Below are 14,013 nucleotides of genomic sequence, written 5' to 3' on the forward strand. Positions count from 1 at the left end.
CTCTGTGGAAAAATAAAAACTGTGTATTAAATGTAAAAACTATGCAGAATATGTGCTAATTTAAGATAGTGGTGATGCCAGGGGTTCTAGGCTCTTCGGTCCACCTTGACACTATTGCTCAGCATCTGCATGTGATGAGAGGACAATACCAGACTGTCCCTGACTGTCTCTGGCTCCTGCTAACTGTCCCAGTCTGTCAATGACTGTCCCTGCTCTCCCTGACTGTATCTGACTGTATCTGACTGTCCCTGCTCTCCCTGACTGTATCTGACTGTATCTGACTGTCCCTGAATCTCCATGACTGTCCCTGGCTCTCCCTGACTGTATCTGACTGTCCCTGTTCTCCCTGACTGTATCTGACTGTTCCTGTTCTCCCTGACTGTATCTGAATGTATCCGACTATCCCTGAATCTCCATGACTGTACCTGGCTCTACCTGACTGTATCTGACTGTCCCTGTTCTCCCTGACTGTATCTGACTGTCCCTGAATCTCCCTGACTGTATCTGACTGTCCCTGTTCTCCCTGACTGTATCTGACTGTATCTGACTGTCCCTGTTCCCCCTGAGTGTATCTGACTGCCCCTGAATCTCCCTGACTGTCTCTGACTGTCCCTGACTGTATCTGACTGTATCTGACTGCCCCTGAATCTCCCTGACTGTCCCTGGCTCTCTATGCCTTTCCCTGACTGTATCTGACTGTCGCTGGTCTCCCTGACTGTATCTGACTGTCCCTGAATCTCCCTGACTGTATCTGACTGTATCTGACTGTCCCTGTTCTCCCTGACTGTATCTGACTGTCCCTGCTCTCCCTGACTGTATCTGACTGTCCCTGGCTCTCTATGCCTTTCCCTGACTGTATCTGACTATCTCTGACGGTCCCTATATCTCCCTGACTGTCCCCAGCTGCCCCTCACTGTCCCTGGTTCTCCCCAACTTTCCCTAACTGTCCCTGGTCTTATCTCCCCCCAAACAGGATGTACAGGCGAACCTCAAACATGGTGGGCCTGAGTTACCCCACCTCCGTCATAGCTGTCCTTAAGGTATTCAGTCCCAACTCGGTCACAGCCACACAGAGCCACTGAGTGCTAGCCTGCCTTTACAATAGGCCTTATATTCAGCCATACGTAGCATGTAGCTTCACACGGCACGTGTGCATGTAATGCATGTTACACGACTGGCCTGTCCCTTAAAGAGCCTGATTGCGTTTCTGTGCTCAGAGGCCCGTTACATACATGCTCATCTGTGTGCTCATTGATGTTGTGCGGCTCACGTGCTCCCTGGACACGCAACTCAGATCATGCCATGCAAACTCCTGAGCTTAACATGTCATCCTCACTCAGCAAAACCAAGCCTTACTGTGTAGAACCAGGTCCTCAGATGGGATTTTAATCAAATGAACCCATTTAATAATCTGTGATAGAAGAGGTATATTTCTTCTGTTGCTAGAAAAACACCAGAACACCCAAAAGCCACCAGTATATACCAGTCCACACTGACTTATAAACTCTTTTGGTTTTAGTTGGATTTATTGGGGGATCCCACCAAAGGGGAAATAACAGAAATCATTATATATATATATACATATATATATATACACACACACTATATAATCAATATATATATATACACACACTATATAATCAATATACATTTACATTCATTAAACACTTTAATTCAAAGTGGCATTCAACTAAGAAAGCAGTATCAGACAATTCCTGAAGCAGCTGGGGTTAAGGGTCCAACAATGAAATCATGGGATTTGAACCAGCGACCTTCTGATTGCAGCCACACAATAAAAATAAATGAAAGCTTATGAATGTAAAAAAAATGGATGTAGGATCCATTTGTCATCCCAAACAGTAAAATGAACTCCTCTTCTGTTCCAACAGAACACTGACAAGTGGTCATTCGATGTGTTCAGCCTGAACGATGCCAGCAGTGACCATGCATTAAAATTCATATTTTATGACTTGCTCACAAGATATGACCTGATCAACCGCTTTAAGGTAAGCAAAACTTTTATCTACATTTTCAAATGTCATGTTTCGATATCAAAACAAGAAGAAGCTACTGGATAATCTCCATCTGTATCAAAAAAAAAAAAAAAGATTGCATTTAAGATGAACCCAAACCATTTTTTCTGGGTTGCGTTGGGTAAGCAGGGTTCCAGTGGCCTGCTTCTCACCCTGGGCTCTCCCCTCCTGTCCTCCTAACTGCAGATCCCCATCTCTGCCCTGGTGTCCTTCGTGGAGGCGTTGGAGGTGGGCTACAGCAAACACAAGAACCCGTATCACAACCTGATACACGCCGCCGACGTAACTCAGACGGTGCACTACCTTCTGCTGAAGACGGGGATGGTGGTTAGTACACGGCCAGTCGAATACTCAGACACAGCAAGGCATCATGGGAAGCCTGATGGTGGTACAGTGCAGTGCCGGGTCACATGTTCATTCACAATCACAGCCAGGAATTGTACCACAGTCCAGTACTGATACCACTAAAGATTTCTGCTGATGTTCCACCAGGAATCTACCCACAATGCGGTGAGAGCTCACTGCTGAGTTGTATCTCCAGCTGTCTGTTGTACGGTTTGATAGATGGTGCCATAATGGCTTTGGACACGACAGATTTGTGCTTTTACTGAAAAATACAAAGACATCTAGAGCACATCGCGCCTCTTTACAAGGGATTTCAGTGCCTTATCTCCCCAGTACAGCACTGCAGCACTCTGACAGACGTTTGTCCAAGACAGAATGGGTCGTGAGACTGTGTGGGGCACAGCAGAGAAAGTTGCGGTTCCTGGGGGGGAGGGGAGGCATTTGAGGGCACAGCTATTGATTTCATATCATTCGTTACTGATCTAACCCATGCCCCCCCCCCCCCCCACCCCTGCACCCCATGTCTGGATTTACAGTGACAGGGTAGGGTAGCTCACTGAGAGGTACTCACCCTGTCCTGGGAGCACATTGATCTTCCGGCTGCCACTTTCACATCAATCTGTTTGCCGTGACTTAAAAAAAAAATATTTAATGAATGTATTTTTTGACTCCTGCCACTGATTGCAGTGCAACTCACTGGCTTCTAAAACCAACGTACTGTAATGCTCACTGTCGTTCAGTATCCATGAAAAACGTGCCCAATTTTAACTGGCACAGACATGTGGCGCATTCATTGTGTAAGATGTCTCAGTTAGGGTGTTTATTCTTAATGATGCTGCACAGATTCGGAGATGGAACCCCCCCCCCCCCCCCCAAGTAGGAGTGGAAGAACCATGATCATTGAGAAATGTCAGAAAAAGGCTAATTTAATACAGGTCCACAATCATTGTCCTGCAGCCTCGAGCCATTTATAAAAGGCACGAAGCATTTTTTTAAATCTCTCATTTCATTTTATCATGGAAAAAAATGTTACAACAGCAACTTGTTCCTCCAATATGTTTTTATGGGCTTAACCTTCAGTGCTATTGCATTACGGGCTGGGAGGCGGCATCCGTCATGGCGTATCAAATCAACAGGGGGAGCCGGCGCGCATCATTCCCAGCCATGCAGGGGCCCTTCTTATCAGTCGATTTGTCACTGTCATCCCAGTTAATGCCACTTGTCCTCATAGAAAACACTGCGAATTCACTCTGCGTAATCTCACGCTTCTCCTGATCTCGGCACTGATGGGACACGGGCCTCCTGTAGCTGATTCGGAGTTGAGGTCGACCCTCACTGTCTGCTGGCCAGGGGTGACTCAAGATTTTTGTGAGGTGGGGGTATAAGGAAGGCAGAAATTCAAACATAGAGGGCCAACCTTGTCATTAACCAATGAAAAACTTCGAATTGGTAACTGAGAGAGAGGGGGCACTCTGTGGGCCAATCAGCTTTCAGCTGGGACCAGTGCCCTGTAACTCCGCCCCTGATGTAACATCTTATGTGCAGGACTATGACCGACGGGAAAAGCAGGGGGGACGCAGACACATGGCACTTAGGGCCGACTTCACCACCTCCGTCCTCTCCTTCGTTTCTGTCTCTTCCTTGCCCTCTGCTTTATTTCTCTCTCCCTCCGCACCTTCACCCTCCAGCACTGGCTCACGGAGCTGGAGATATTCGCGATGATCTTCGCCGCGGCCATCCACGACTACGAGCACACCGGGACCACCAACAACTTCCACATACAGACCAGGTAAGGGGCGCGTCCATGTGGGAAGGGGGGTGTGGTGGGAGAGGTGGGAAGGACCCATTGATGTTTATTTCTGTCAACTGCGGGGGGCACCTAAGAGTCAAAGTATAATATTAGAGCCGAGCTGGGCTCAGCAGTGTTGTTTACCACCACTCAAACCATGTATTTTCATAGCGCCCCCTTTTGGCCACAAACAGACACTACATTACTGACTTTTGGTGCAGTGCCCCCAGAAACAACAACCCATCCTGGGCTGATATGAGCTGAACAGTGGCACCATTTATACACACGGGCAAAATGATAAGCAGACACGACGCGGAAGCAGCAGAGCCAAACGGGGAAAACGATGGTGTGGAAAGATTACCGGGATTGACTCTGGCGTCAGTCAGGATCTGGGTTACTGGGCCGAGACGAAACAAAGCACCAATTTACACAAATCATTCAGGACGAGCGACGGGCGGAACTGAGCAATACAAAAGCCCCAGGTCACCTGACAACCAGTCATAGGTTTATATGACATGAAAAATGAAATGCAAAGTGTACAATGGAATGTGTTCAAAACAACAGTGACATATACTGTACAGTATTGTGAAAAAGGCAGTCAAAGAAAATTATGTTTAAATTATCTTTATGTTGGTGTAAAATTATTATGTCATGTCTGTCGAAGTCTGTCGACGTAGTCATTTCAAAATCTCACTTGGAGTCACCTCAATCTGTTCAGCAACCATCCAATAGACCCATGTATTTTTTTGACTTGACCAATATCACGCCATGTTTGGCTAATCAATAACTCATTGAATTAATTATTTGAGCTGGTGGGGAAATTTAATGGCATTTAATCCTCTGGGGTGCCCCTGAGAAGAGGTCTGTTCATCTAGCCATCCAACAAGGTACCGGTAACCTTTTGGAGAATAGAAGTTCATGTTCGTTTTTATTGTGTTAGTCTTATTTTACATAGGTCCCAATGTTAAATTGTGATTTTTGTTCTTAGCAAATGTGCACTTACAACCCAGTTAAATAGCTTTTAGCATTTTTCCTGACTGCCTGAGACTTTTACACAGTACTGTATATCACAGAATATCGCTAATATTTGCTGTTTTTTGTTTTTAATTACAGATCAGACACTGCCATATTGTACAATGACAGGGCAGTGCTCGAAAGCCACCATGTAAGTGCGGCATACCGCCTCCTACAGGACGACGACGAAATGAACATCCTGTACAATTTATCGAAGGATGACTGGAGGTGAGCATATGGAGAGGCCGGGCGTGACTCACCTCCGATGGGGGTCATTTCATGTTTTCGGTCAGTGGGTCATGAAACATGATTTTTTCATGTTTAGAGAAAAGATTAGACAGCGATAACGATCAAACGTAAAGCAAAATCTGACACAAAGGACCGTCTTTTTATTATTATTATTATTACGTTTCTTAGCAACCATAATCATCACCTTGATTGCTGGTTTAGAGAAAACAGACATGTTATTTTTACTTGGATGGATGTGTACTTTAAAAGACCTTCTCGATGGTCCAACAGCAGGACTCCTCAGTGGACTTGAAACAGTGGCAGTCTGTTTTGACCCACAAAGTTGATCTGAGGATACCCTCTTCTCCCATCCTGCCATAGAGAGCTGAGGGCCCTGGTGGTGGAGATGGTCCTGGCCACAGACATGTCCTGCCACTTCCAGCAGGTCAAAGCCATGAAGAACTCCCTGCAACAACCCGAAGGGTCAGTTCACCATCAGAGCCACCGAATCTCAAAACCAGATATCAGCTCATACACATTTTCTTTCTGGATTTCCAGAGTAGCTGTATAAAACGCCTAAATCGCCCTTCCCCATGAATAAACGCAGCTCTGCCCCAAACAAATACAGGATCTGAGCCCCTTTGATTTATATATCTTTGAGCTATAAATCTTCTGGGTTATGCTCCGCCGCCACTGCCATCTAAATGCCCAGATGTCCGGGGACGTGACCGTAATACACATGACCACACGGCGCACTCTGATTGGCTAGAAGAGCCCCGGGCCAGGCAGAGAGCAACCTCAATCAGCGACTCCAGCAAACAGCACCGCAGAAGCAATGGCTGCCTGGGGTGCAGTGAAAGGTGGATGGGGGCAGGGGGGGGTGGAGAAAATGAGCTTTTACCCAAACAAGACAAAACAATGCCACTTAGTCCGAGCAGCGGGAGGTGAAGGAAGGACAGGAACATTACAGGAACATTACAGGAACATTACGGGAACATTCCATAAACTCAGGAGATCTGATCACAGCTCGGAGCATCTGCCCGTGTTTTTTTTGCCGCCCTCCCTTACAGGATCGACAAGCCCAAAGCCTTATCTCTGTTGCTGCACACTGCTGACATCAGCCACCCAGCCAAACACTGGGACCTGCATCATCGCTGGACCATGTCCCTGCTGGAGGAGTTCTTCAGGCAGGTGAGATCGCGCAGCCACCTGACGTTTGTTTACGCGGCCCTGGGCCCACATGGCCCGCTGCTTGCTCACCAGTTACGGAATGACACATCACATTCAGCCGTACGTCAATCACCCGCTCAGTCTCACCCTGTGTATTTACATACACAGACTAGCCCAGTCCCCTTCTATTCGCAGTACGTGTGTCCTGTCTCACCTGAAATAGAATTCTCTGCACAGCTGCCTCTCGACTGACCTTGTGAATTTTTAATATACCCACCATTCTGCCCTCTAAGCAGGAAACTCCCTCACATTTTTAAATAATTGGCGATACATTTCTGCCACTGCTTTCTTCCTCTCTGGTGTGAGGTGATTTTTTTCACTCGTTTGAGTTTTACTCACACAAATAATGTTCTGAGGGCAGAAGGAACAAGGATTGATTCAGAGAGATAACCAATCAGATTGTAGTGATTGCGGGTGCAGGTACATCTCATATGGGCAATTTTTTTTCAGCCTCCTTTATGCTGCCAGGCTGCAAAAACATGACCATTCATAAAACAGTTTTGGTCTTAAGAGCCTTGCTGCGAATGCCAGCCAATGGCAGCTGTTGTGAGTGGCAGGCAGGGGGAAGATTCCAGAATCGTTCACAGCATTCCGTGCATGCGAGCCAACGTGCCTTCTCACTTCATCAACAACCTTCATCCAAAATCGCAAAAAAAGCGTTTGCCTTGTAAAGGTAGCTTGTCCCAAGGCTTAACATTCATTTGACATGCCATCGATCAAATTAATAGAAAATGCCACAACAACAAATGTCACTGGCCTACCTTTAATAATGATTATTTTATAGCATGGCTGTTTGCAATGATGTAAACGTCTTTGAAGGTGCGTGGTCATTAAACTGCAGCTGTGAAAAGCTCATTATCAAAACAGCTCCCGGGATCTTTCTGAGATCATCGACATGCAGACATAAGAACCACTTGACTTGAATCAGCCTTCTATAAAATTCAAGCCTTTACGGTCGTCGGTGTAAGAGGAATCGACCAGAGTTTGATTCCGATGACTTGATACGCAAGAAAATGGTGGCAGACATCACCTGGGGAATTCAACTGTCTTGCGAGCACTTAGATATTTTATGGATGAGCATGACGAAGGACAGACGATACACGTTGTGGCTCACAAAACAAGGGGCGAAAAACAAAGTAGGTAAATGACAAAACTAAGGCAGGGAGCAACACGGGAACAACCATAGCAAACAGCAGCAAAAATAGGTCAACATCAACTACAAACACACACAATAACTAACTGAGGCACAAGTGCATGGGTGGCACATACATACACAGATAACGAGGGTAAGACAAGGGACAGGTGTGGGCCAATCACAATCAAACACTAGGGCCGGGAACAACAAGACGCAGGAGATGGACATATTTACAAAGGACTCAAACACTAGGAAAGGGGTGAGCAGCGACACCTGCTGGCCAGGCAGGGAATAATCCTGACAAGATGCTAGCCTTAATGCTTTGCCGCTATTAGTTTCGATTTAGTTTTGTACCAAACTGTGATGTTACTATTAACTAAAGGTTTATTATTACAGTAGGTCTGCGTAGGGAGGATATGGTGAAACTCAAAACCCAGTACCGAAGGTAGTGTCCCCCTAACACCCCCTTGGCAAGGCTTCTGAGATGGTAAAAGGCTTCAGTGACCTCGATGACAAATGACTGATTGATATGAGAATGGATTCAGCCTTAGGGGAACATAATGCTTCATCTACTCTCCATATACATTCTTGTCCCACTTCTGACAGCAGTGTAGCTAATTCACCGAGGACAGCCTATGGTTAGCCTCATACTCACCAAGAACTAGCTGCATCACCAGTAGGCCCCTTACCGAGGCTGCTAGGATCTATACTGTATGCTGGGAACTACAAAAACAGCACAGGAATCCTTTTCAGTAAAGGATCATATCTAGCACTTTACATCAGAGTGCAGTTTGGGTAATTTAGCTAGGTAGTTAGGAGTGGATAGCCCACTGACAGATCTAGGTTAGCGTTGGGTAACGCAGTACAGCTAGCTTTCAGCGGTGAAACGGATTACAGTAATGGCTTAAGTAACCAAGCAGATTAGCGTAATTTGGCTGCGATTCAGAGCAGCGACACGTAGCTTCTGGTTGCTCATTGGCTCAATGTACTCATCATCCATTACCTTGGTGACGACAAGTTCTGTGTCACCAGGGCGATAAGGAGGCGGAGCTTGGACTGCCCTTCTCCCCGCTGTGTGACCGCAAGTCCACCATGGTGGCCCAGTCCCAGATTGGTGAGTGCCCTCCCTGGTCCATGCTAATAACTGAACGATAAATATTACAACGGATTCCACAACTGCTGTCGGTTTAGAGGACAATAAGTACCATGTTCTTGTGTCGCCTCGGTGATGTCACCGCCCCCCCTCGCCCCCCTCAGGGTTCATCGACTTTATCGTGGTTCCCACATTCACTGTGCTGACGGACATGGCAGAGAATATCGTCACGCCGCTCATCGACGAGGCCTCGCACTCGGGTCTGGCAGGATTCCGTCGCTCCAGGTTGGCCACGACCTGTCAGCCCCTCCAGTAACTCTTCCCCGACCCCCTAACAGTTATGATTTGTGGGTACCTGTTTCGGCCCTCCGCCTGTTCTCTGAAAGTCAAAAAAACGTATTTGTAATTCCTGGAATTCTTCATTCCCATAGCGGGGAAATTGTCGGCAAAGCTTGTCAGTTCCTAAATCTTCACCTCAGGCACACAAACCTCCAGATGTTTTCCCCTCACATCAGTATGTCACATCCGTATCTTTGATAGCTTCTGCTTTGTCATCCCTGGTTGCCTACGGGCCGCCCGTATGTGTCTGTACACCTTTGTCTCATCCATCATGGCGCCCCATGCCTGTGATCCCAACCACCACCTCTCTGACGAGCACCTGCGGTTTCCCTCGTCTTAATCAGGCCCCCAACAGGTTCCCCCTGCCCCGTAAATCAGAAGCTGAACTTTGACATCTACAGGATGGAAGTGGGGGCCATGGGGGTCATTGCCATGCGCTGATGACAGGCCACTAAGGCCTCAGTGGGTGATGCTGGTGGTTTTGCTCCGCATCTGCTGCTATCGCATTATAGCGACGCAAATTCCACGGCTCTGCATGGAAGCCTTGCAGCAGGACTTTCTGCACACGTCCCATATTGCCTCATACCTGCTTCCTCCTCCCCCACCCCTCACCCCCCCCCACAGTCTTAACAGCATCAATTCTGCCGATGCGAAGCGATACACCGCAAAGACCACCGGTTCCGACGGGGGCACGTCCCTAAACTGCTCCCTGCTCAGTGTCGACCTCAAGATCTTCAAATCCCTGTGGAGCGTCGAGGTGGCCCAGAACCGGGAGAAGTGGCAGGCCCAGGCAGCCAAAGGTGCTCTGGGGCTGGGCTGTGCCAGGGGGGATGAACAGCAGGGGGCAGAATGCACGCTGAGGTGGAGAGAACTTCATTTCTCTTGTGTATTGTGAGCGTTGCAAGCCGCCATAATGGTGGTTACCAGTGCATTATGGGAAATTGAGTCCAACTGAGTAGTTTAAGAGTATGTCAACTCAGCTGAGAACACATATAAAGCATGCATGTGGCTACATGTATGTGAGGGATCCACTTCCCTGCTATCGCCCCATGATCTAGCGCAACATGGTGAGGTCAGGAATTCTCACTTTGTAGGGTCACTGAGAATCAGGCCTTTCAAAACAATTATAAATGTTTCTAAGCACTTCAGGGGCTTGTGGGTAATGAATCCACAGTAGTGTAGCTATTATAGACCACAGAGCCAATTGATCCAGATCTTTAAGAAACACCCCCCCCCCCACTCAACACCTGGTATCTGCCACAGAGCCACTGTAATAATAAATCCTCATACTCAACAGCCACCGCCTCCCCAGAAAATTACATGGTTTGACCATTTCATTTACGTAAAATAACTCATTCCAGAGACCTTCACGGGTCTATAGATCTGAGGCGACATGTGTGAATAAAATACAATAACAGACAGCACTGCATTTAATGTTCTGCTGAGGGAGACACAATCATCCTGCACGTGATCCCAGAATTTTTTTCAGCTGTGTGAGGTTGTTCTATGTCTCTCCAGAGAAGCCCTATAAGAATCTAAAGTAGTATCTATCTTATCTGTAAAAATATGAGTGGGGGGGGGGGGAAATCATAAAATCATCTTCTGGGGATTAGGTGGTAAACAGGCTGGAAAGGAACAGCGATTCCCATAAAACTCCTTGGCGAAGCTGTTTGCGTCTCAGGCGGCTTTCTGGAAAATTCCATCTGATGGAGTATCCAGCGGACCCAGCTGAGTAGCAGCCCAGTTTCCAAAGAATCCAGGGAGGCCGAGGTGTAATTCAACCTTCTGTTGACTTTCTTCCTATCAAAGATACAGAAATGCAAAGACCAAATCCTCCGAGGCCAAAACCAAAATAAAAACACATCTACACACAACCCTGAAGCTTCCAACCCTGAAGCAGATAATCCCATGACTTGGAAACAAGGGCAGAATCGGGTACAACTTAAGCAGGGGAACCAGCTAGGCACAAGTGTAGGCACTCTACTAATTAGGCAGTGAAAATCTGAAATTGCCTCCCAGCTCCCTCTGGTGGCCAGGACAGGAAATTATATTATGTTCCCTAACGTGACTCAATATTCTGTTAGACCTGGAGGAGAAGACCAAGCGTGAAGCAGAGGAGGAGGCTAGGCATGGGGTTGAAGAGGAAGTCAGACATGAGACAGAGGAGGAATCCCAGGCAACCCAGCCTGGGCTGGTTGGCCAGAAGCTCCAGAACCGAGAGCTGAACAGACCACCGGACAGAACTGCCAAGAACCACATGGACACTGACAACCCAGATCCGACGCAGCGGACAGACAACGGTATGTTTATGGATGGTGTGTACCCGTGACGTTTTTTTTTAAGACGACAGTTGAAGCAGGGCTTCATCAAAAAATAATAAAAGAAAAAATGTAACATTCATGTCACAGAGCAAAATAACCACGTGAAACCAAAGAAGTGCCGTTGTTCAAAAAACAATTATATAAAAATCTTCAGTGAAGCAAATGATTTTTTTTTTTGCATCACTAACAAATAGACTTCAATGTATTTCTCATACCTTTTATTCAGCGGTTGATTTGATATTTATGGGATATGACACATTTTGAAACCTAACCAGTCAAAACGTGAGTTCAGCCATCAGGCAAAATAAACTCGCTTGTTTTCCATTATTTCTTTTAGGTTTATGGACAAGGAATTGGTATACTCTAAGTGAAAGAGGCAAGAGTTTACAGTACTTCGATTGTAAATACTGTATGTAAATGCTTGTTTATTGTAGCCAATCCCATGTATGTAGGGTTACTGTAAAAGAGAACGCGTATTTTTTGTTCAGTTGTTTATTGTGCAAAAGGAACACATCAGTGCAGCAGTGAAATTAAGTTTTTTGGGGTTTTTTTAAGAAATGTTAAGATTAGCGTTTGCACCTGTCCATTTATATTACACGATTAAATAAAATGCTGTTTGATGTTTTGAACCAATGTTGGGTGCGATTTGTCTTGTATTTTTAGACCACACAATCAATCATTTCTCCTCGCACATTTCATCGTTGTGGATAAAGGGGGGTAGGGGGCGACCTACCTTATTTCATCAGATCGAAAGTGGCAACACTAGTGAGGACTGATAGTTAGATCGATAAAGTCGCGCGTCTCCCAAGCAACGGTTTAGGTTACACAACGGTTACACAGTTGAAGGCTCGGGATTCAGCCTACATCGGGCTATATGGAGAATGTTTAGTACAATCTATGTATATGTGACATTGTCAGTAATGTGAACTTTATACTTGATAAATCTTAATGTTAAATATAAAATTAAAGAAGATTAAGTTTGTCATTCAATTTTTTACGTAAGGCAGTGTCTGTTGAAGCGTTGATTTGTAGGACATGGTTTCCCCCTAGTGGCTGATTAATACCATAACAATAATATTGTGACAAATTCGTTATCAGTGATTTTAAAAAGAAGTTTGTTTTCCTGTTTACCACAATCACGCTACGTTCTACGTATTTCTGCACAAATAATCATTTATTTTCTCAAATTTTAGGAGAAATTCAAGAGAAACCCAACTCTCCGACTACAGAGGACAGATCAACCGGTAATGAAAAGCCTAATTTGCCAAACTGACAATACTGTCATAGGAATAGTTTTCTGCCTGGATAGTTTTGTTGATGATATTTAGTCTTGAAATTATTTTGTGGCCCAAAGCCCAGTGCTCTGTGTGTAACGTCGGTAGCACTGCCGCATTGCAACAGAGTATGGGAGCAGAGTATGGGAGCACCTTATTGATGGGGATCCTCACTGCAGTGAACCGAGTTGGGAACCCACAGTGACCCTGTCGTCTTTCCCCACAGATCCCGAACCAGAATGAGGGGGGACCTGGGTCCCTCCCCCCCTCGCAAGACAGACTGCTCATCTCCAAACCCCCAAGTACTTCTCCCTCCCTCCTGCCATTCGGTAACCGATGACTACAGGCATTTAGAAAAGCCGCCAGAATCGGCACGGCAACCCGTGAGACGGAGACGGTTAAGGCACCAAGGAGTGCAGTCTCTGTAGGACTCAGCAATGCTGAGCGATCGATGGGAACAACCACCCCAGGCTCCCTGCTGTTACTATTATTATTATTATTATTATTATTTCATTTGGTTGCTGTAACTTATTATTTCTTATTTTATAAACTCATTTTATCATTTATTGCTGATGAGTGACGTCTATCACCAGTAATATTATGCTTTTTCGTAATATAAAGTGAGTGAAGTACTGGCTCTTTGTGTTAAGAACTGCAACATACCTGTGATATAATGCCTGTTATATGTAAGCCTGCCCCCCCCCCCCCCCCCATCTCCCCCCCCCCCTCCAAGGACAAGCTTCAATCCCGCTACATGTTTGTTTGTTTTTTTTGTAATTGATTTCATTTTTCAGATTGTCAGTGGACTGTTAACAACAGGTGATAAATGACAAAAGATTCATCTGGTCAGTAACAAACATCTAAAAAGTTAAAAGAAAGCCATTATTTTAAAGAGTGGCACTTAGGTGATGTACAGCACTATAACGAGTGACACATTTTAAAATACGAACACTTCATTTAAAAAAAGTACTTAAAGTGCATTTATTACAAAGTAGACACTATATTTTACAATTTGTGAATGCGAATTTATTAAAAAAAAACATTACGTAGTATATGCTGAATAATAATGATAATAATAATAAATCCTAATTATAAAGTATAATAATGGATATTTCTCCTAATTCAGTATATTGTGTATATATTGATGTGTACTGAATACCGAAATGAATTGTGGATTCGATATTTTAGTACTTTCAGGCATATAGTGTATTT

General features: G+C 45.5%; 1 protein-coding gene across 4 annotated transcripts in view; it reads left to right on the top strand.

The window, feature by feature from the left end:
- The window catches only part of pde1cb (phosphodiesterase 1C, calmodulin-dependent b), a 59,813-nt gene extending 46,294 nt beyond the window's left edge, over nucleotides 1-13,519 (top strand). For 2 of the 4 annotated variants that reach the window (XM_049012230.1, XM_049012231.1), the window contains exons 6-18: nucleotides 974-1,040; nucleotides 1,890-2,006; nucleotides 2,220-2,360; nucleotides 4,067-4,167; nucleotides 5,281-5,409; nucleotides 5,791-5,892; nucleotides 6,480-6,600; nucleotides 8,807-8,888; nucleotides 9,032-9,152; nucleotides 9,831-10,006; nucleotides 11,291-11,506; nucleotides 12,721-12,771; nucleotides 13,028-13,519. In XM_049012230.1, the coding sequence (XP_048868187.1) occupies nucleotides 974-1,040; nucleotides 1,890-2,006; nucleotides 2,220-2,360; nucleotides 4,067-4,167; nucleotides 5,281-5,409; nucleotides 5,791-5,892; nucleotides 6,480-6,600; nucleotides 8,807-8,888; nucleotides 9,032-9,152; nucleotides 9,831-10,006; nucleotides 11,291-11,506; nucleotides 12,721-12,771; nucleotides 13,028-13,044 (1,441 nt within the window). In that variant the 3' untranslated portion in view covers nucleotides 13,045-13,519. The remainder of the gene's footprint in view (nucleotides 1-973; nucleotides 1,041-1,889; nucleotides 2,007-2,219; nucleotides 2,361-4,066; nucleotides 4,168-5,280; nucleotides 5,410-5,790; nucleotides 5,893-6,479; nucleotides 6,601-8,806; nucleotides 8,889-9,031; nucleotides 9,153-9,830; nucleotides 10,007-11,290; nucleotides 11,507-12,720; nucleotides 12,772-13,027) is intronic. The other 2 variants (XM_049012233.1, XM_049012234.1) reach the window with 1 other exon arrangement.
- Nucleotides 13,520-14,013: the final 494 nt, after the last annotated feature.

The sequence above is a fragment of the Brienomyrus brachyistius genome, chromosome 4 (genome assembly GCF_023856365.1).
Source record: "Brienomyrus brachyistius isolate T26 chromosome 4, BBRACH_0.4, whole genome shotgun sequence".
Taxonomy (NCBI): domain Eukaryota; kingdom Metazoa; phylum Chordata; class Actinopteri; order Osteoglossiformes; family Mormyridae; genus Brienomyrus; species Brienomyrus brachyistius.